Below are 6,307 nucleotides of genomic sequence, written 5' to 3'. Positions count from 1 at the left end.
ATATATATGCATATATGTATATATATATATTTATATTATATACATATATATATACATGCTATTATCATTATTATCAGTATTATTGTTATTAACAATAATAATAATAATAATAATAATAATAACAATAATAATAATAATAATAATAATAATAATAATAATAATAATAATAATAAAAATAATAATAATAATAATAATGACACTCCTTTTCTTATTACTATTAATAATAATAAGAATACTATTGGGTTGTCTGGAAAGTTTGTGCCGATTTTTAAAGGAAAGAAAAAGGTTAATAAATACTTGCCATTACATTTTTAATCAACCAAATATGTACCATTTTGTTGCACAATGCGTCTCCATCTTTCCTTTAACTTGAAAATACCCTCTTCCCAGAATTGAGGTAGTTTCATGGCAAATAAGTCGAAAGGTAAGCTACTATAAATCGGCACGAACTTTCCGGACAACCCAAAATATGAATTGTCACGTAAACGATGGTTCCTAGTTTTATAATTATTACTCCAGTTAATATTAGTGTTAAACACAGTTAAAAGCATTATCCACATCGTCACTGTAGATATTATGATAACTATTATCCGAATAAATTGAATGCCGTTATTATTGGTGTTGTTGTTGTTGTTGTTCTGCTTGAGTCTTACTCCTGATAGAATTTATGTGTATCGCAGCTTACTACCCGTGCGCACTGCACACAAATCATGATTTAGTAATTCTATCACCACTGCTGGGCGCTTCGCATCTTCTACAGATACACATATGTGCTGTTAAGCACTATACGTCTATATGAGAAACTTTCTCAGCACAAATTCTGCAGGTTTGTGGCTTTCGATAGTATATTCACGTTAAGTTAGATGTACAGAATGCTATTCTGAACTAGTACTTTCTCCATTGCAAATAATGAATTCCAAAAGATTATAAGCAAATTCCATTTTAAATTGCATTTATATTCTTAGTATTACACAACACGGAAAATCTTATAATAGCGTAGATATGACAATTAATCTCTAAAGACGTAACACATAACATTTTCCAAAATTGTTTTAAAGCAAAGTGAGAAATGCCTTTTTAAAATAGAATCAATGATTTATATTTGCTCTATATTATGCCCAATCATTTCCTCAATACATTGATTTATAATTAAACTACAATACATCATTCATATATGACAAAGACTTTTTTTGTAAAAGGGCTTTATTTCCCTATAAGATACCTGTACCAAAATAGCATGCACCTAATATAACACTGCAAAATTGATGAATACTTCGTTAGTTTGAAATGTTGAAGGCAAATTCTATTGTGGGTCCATTGGCAACATTGCGATTCAGACCGAAGTCTGTTTTAATTATAATGAAGTTTACAAATTTAATTTGAGTACAACTTTGACAGGCTAAATCAGGATAGCTTCATGAATGCAACTACTTCAATGCTTTAAAATGACATATCCCAAATTCTCTAAGTTGCCATAACAAAATTTGATTAACTTGAACTTTTATAACAACGCCATTGAATGCACATGTGCTACTGCTTTTCTGGCTGGTTGTGACCTTTCATCACTCATTCATGTCAGTATATATATCTATATCTGTTGATAGCGTGAATATGTTTATAATTAGAAGAGAAAAATTTTGACTATACCTGAAGTTTTCCATTGTTTTTTGTGATATAATATGTAAAGTAGAGACTTTTGCCTGCAGAAGCTCGAATATTTGGAAATACAAGTTTTGACGTGTGTTCAGGTTGGCCCTTTGAAGATTCTGTGTACATATAACTTTCTGAAAGAACAAAAAGATTATATAAATCAAAAACAGAAAACAAGAACATCTATAAGTTCTTTTATTACTAAAAGGGATGTTACAGGAAGGGAATTACAGCATTATTACTTCTTCTACCTACTCTAAATATGTTTATCAGTATAGGCTACTATAAATGTTGTTACAAGGAACATCACGGTTGCAACATCAGCAGCAACAACCACAGTAGCAACGAGGACAACAACAACTACTACCACTAGTAGTATAAAATTCTTGAATTTAACAAAATGTCAAAATTTTCATATTATGTATTTACATATACATACGGATTTTCTCTAACCCGATGAACAAGCTTAATACCTGTATTGATCTATATAAGATTGTTTTCTTAATTCAGACATGTAAATAATATTACTTATTTTTAAATAAAATAAATTATCTTTGCATGTTTCCAGTTGCGAAACAAGTGTTGTGATACTTTCAATGGTTAAATAAATTTTATTATACGATTTCTGTCGTCATTTTTTAACTTTACACAGACCTTACAGTCTTGATACAGTATCATACTATACATTCTATGTTTAGCAGAATGATATATTAAGGATCTTTTTTCATTAGTTGAATCCATATGTTGAGGCTTAAATTTACGTTATATATATATATATATATATATATATACAGAATTGGCCAAAAGTCACTCCAAAGTAAATCAAAATTCCATAAATACTTAATATTCATTTGTATTTATTCATTCCAATTATGAATGTTTACAAGAAGGACTTCAGTTTGAACAATTTTCATGTTGTTTCACATTTAGACGCTTTTATTAAATACATTCAGATGTTAAACATAAATAAATGAATGTGGTACTGAATGACCAGTTCAAAAGTGTCTTCAACATCCCGTTGGAACACAGACAAGTGAACGAACCAGTGAACTTCTTTGCCACCTCCCCTATAACCAGCGAGGCAGTTACGATGGAATACATCGACATTAGCAAAGAAGATAAACTTTTAGCTATAGACGAAGTGGACACAAACTCAACTGCTGGTCCTGATGGTTTCCCAACAACCCTCCCCAAATCATGTAAGCATGCCCTAGCAAAACCCCTGCAGATTCTCTTCCAGAGCTTTCTTGCAAATGGCAGACTGCCAAGCAAGCTGAAGGAGGGAATATGTCCAATCCATAAAGGGGGAAGCAGAGCAGATGCTAAAAACTACAGGCCTATCTCTCTGACTTCACACATCAGCAAAGTCATGGAAAGGATAGTCAGAGGAAAACTAATCGCATTCCTTGAAGAAAAGAACTTGCCGAGTGATACCCAACATGGTTTTCGACCAGGTAGGAGCTGCCTGACCCAGCTCTTACAACATTATGACTGGGTGTTGAGGCAGTTACTCAACAACTATAATGTGGACGTAATATACCTTGATTTTGCAAAAGCTTTTGACAAAGTGGATCATGATGTGATATGCCACAAACTGCATGATCTTGGCATAGCTGGAAAACTTGGAGAGTGGTTACATGACTTTCTGAAAGATAGAAGTCAGGCAGTAATGGCTAATGGAGCCACCTCTATGAAAACACAAATAGTAAGCGGTGTTCCAGAGGGCACTGTCTTGGGACTACTGCTTTTTATAGTGGCCCTCCCAGATATGCCCTCAAATGCCCGGATAGCCCCCCTTGCAAGCTACGCAGACGATACGAAAGTCTCGCAGAAAATAAAGAACTCCAGTGATGTTGCACATCTGCAGTAGGAGTTGGACTCAATTTACAGATGGGCTGAGGATAATAATATGCAGTTTAATGCTGAAAAATTCCAAGCCCTGCGCTACCAACGTCCAATACTGAATATGAAACTTACAGGGTACACTGGTCCACAGGGGATTACAATCCCAGAGCCTAAATCAGTGAGGGACCTGGCTATCGACATAAGTGATAATACCTCTTTCCAAGTGCACATTACTAGGATGGCGACAAAGGGCAGACGACTGGCTGGCTGGATCCTGAGAACATTCAAAACCAGAGATAAAGAAACCATGATGGTCCTATGGAGGACATTTGTCCTCAGCCGCCTGGATTACTGCTCACAGCTATGGTCACCCACCAGTGTGAAATTAACAGCGGATTCACAAAGAAGATCGTCTCTTTGCAACTACTCAGCTACTGGGAAAGGCTGAAACAGCTAAGACTCTACTCCCTGGAGAGAAGGCGGGAGTGGTATGCAGTAATATACATCTGGAAGATCCTGGAAGGAGTTGTGCTAAATTTTGGCATTGAAAGCTACACCAATGCCAGAACGGGGCGACACTGCACAGTGCCAAAGATCCCAGCAACGCCATCGCGCTTCACGACTAGTTACTGCAACATCTTGGATTTCGGGGGCCCAGAGCGTTTTAATATTCTACCAAAGAGCCTGAGGGACCTGCACAAAGTAGATGTAGGCGTTTTTGAATCAAAGCTGGACCTCTTCCTGTCGAGAGTCCCAGATGAACCAACCTCACGGCAAGAGATCCAAATGAGGGTAGCTGCATCAAACTCCATTTTTCATCAAGTACCACATATTGGAGGAGGCTCTCAGTAATAACAGTGTAGCAAAACGGCGGTGCATCAGCATGGCCGCAGCTCTGAGCTGAAACTACAGCAAAAAAAATCCTGGACTTAAATGGTTTCGGTTTACTGTCAGGTGACTTTTGGCCAACGGTTTCATAACGTTCCCCCTACCATCAATGGTTAGCAGGTGCTTCATTTCAGGCTTGTCACTTAAAAAGTCACTAAGGACTTCAAATAGTTCCATAAATCTTTTCAAGCAATTCTCTTTTAAGACCCACCTTACCTCAGTGAGAGATATAAGTCCCACATAGTCTGCATTTTCACAAAACTGGTTGAAAAGACTATCATATTTGGCATTAGCTTTGATAATATTGATACATTTTATAATTGATTTTAGTACTTCATTGAGAACTGGAGACATATTTTTGAATACTAAGTTTTCTCTATGAATAACACAGTGTACAAGAAGTATTTCTGGGTTCTCATCTTTCATCAATTTTAAGCGGACTTTTTTCTTGCCTATCATAACAGGAGCACCATCTCCAGCACAAGATATTATGTTCTCTATTGGTATATTGTTGACATCTAAGTAATTTTTTGGTTTATCATATATATCAGTGGCAGTAGTGGTGGATTCTAATGATTTGCAGAATATCATTTCTTCAGCAAATTCACCGTTATCAATTGATTTTGCATAGGTTGGCAATATGACCTTGCTGTCTCTTAGAGTTGATTCATCTATTTGTAATGAACATTTTCTTGATTTCAGCTTTTCAACAAGTTGTGTTTAAATATCTTCACTCATTTTCATGTATTATTCTACAAACAGTATTGTTACTGAGTGGCATGGCTTGAACAACTTTGTCATCCTTTTCCAGGACTGTTCTAAAAAATGCTGATATTGATGGTTCAATTAAATCTTCTCCAATAGTATGATTTTTCTACATTTAGCAATGAGTAATGAAATTTCATAACTAGCCCAAGAGTATGACAGTTTGTGTAGTAAACAGAAACGTTATTGTTGTTCTTTTTGTAAACTTTTTTTCCTTTAAAGACAAAGTAATTTAAATCTGAATTTTCATCCGCAGTTTCCTCTTCAAATGCAACTCAAGACGATTTGGTTTCATTGATAGGTTGGTCAAGCATTGTTGGCACAAGAGGCAAAAAGGAGACCGTTTATCATGGATAGCGGGTATAAATCCAAATTTTAAATATTTCTCTGAATATTGACGAAGTTTTTTTTACTTGCAATACTTGAATCAAACACGAAGAGATTTCAGTTCAAGCAAATTTTTTCAACAATTTCTTCAAAAAGATTTCAATATAAACTTTCGGAAAATATGCTCAAAAAGAAACAAAAAAAATATTAAGTGAATCTTCTCAGCCGCAAAAGCCTTTCTATCAATGATGAAAGTTTTTTTTACCTTTTTGCTGAATTCACAAACTCGGTAATAAAACTTCACTGGTGGGTATAAAATGACTTGTTAATTTTCATTTCTGTTCATATATATACATGTATATGAGTGTTACCATTACCATAAATCTTTTTCTATCTATCTATCTATCTATCTATCTATCTATCTATCTATCTATCTATCTATCCATCTCTCTCTCTCTCTCTCTCTCTCTCTCTCTCTCTCTCTCTCTTTCTCTCTCTGTTTCTTTCTCTTCTTTCACTGACGCTACTCCTTTCACTCCGTTTCAACCCATTCCACAACATTCACTTCTTTCATCCCTCACCCCCAACCCCATTGACACTCTGCAGCACCTCACTTTTTATATACCTAGATGTTTGTCACCAGAGATAACAGAATCAATACTTTTAGCCACCTACACACATAAGCCTGTCTCCAGTTTATTGCTAGATAGGGAGTTAAGATGGCATTGCTTTCAGTACTGACCAGTTCTATAGTACATACACGCATGCACACACACACACACACACACACACACACACACACACACACACACACACACACACACACACACAC

At 35.3% G+C, this 6,307-nt stretch overlaps 2 protein-coding genes across 2 annotated transcripts in view; one reads left to right on the top strand and one right to left on the bottom strand.

Annotated features, from left to right (window-relative positions):
* The window catches only part of LOC106877508 (uncharacterized), a 9,857-nt gene extending 8,009 nt beyond the window's left edge, over window positions 1-1,848 (bottom strand). The window contains exon 1 of the mRNA XM_014926435.2: window positions 1,648-1,848. Within this exon, the coding sequence (XP_014781921.2) occupies window positions 1,648-1,833 (186 nt within the window). The 5' untranslated portion in view covers window positions 1,834-1,848. The remainder of the gene's footprint in view (window positions 1-1,647) is intronic.
* The window catches only part of LOC106877509 (uncharacterized), a 224,977-nt gene that overhangs the window by 130,201 nt on the left and 88,469 nt on the right, over window positions 1-6,307 (top strand). The gene's annotated exons all lie outside the window — the stretch shown is intronic.

This window comes from Octopus bimaculoides, chromosome 3, assembly GCF_001194135.2.
Source record: "Octopus bimaculoides isolate UCB-OBI-ISO-001 chromosome 3, ASM119413v2, whole genome shotgun sequence".
Lineage (NCBI taxonomy): Eukaryota > Metazoa > Mollusca > Cephalopoda > Octopoda > Octopodidae > Octopus > Octopus bimaculoides.
This window is presented reverse-complemented; position numbering and strand designations above follow the sequence as displayed.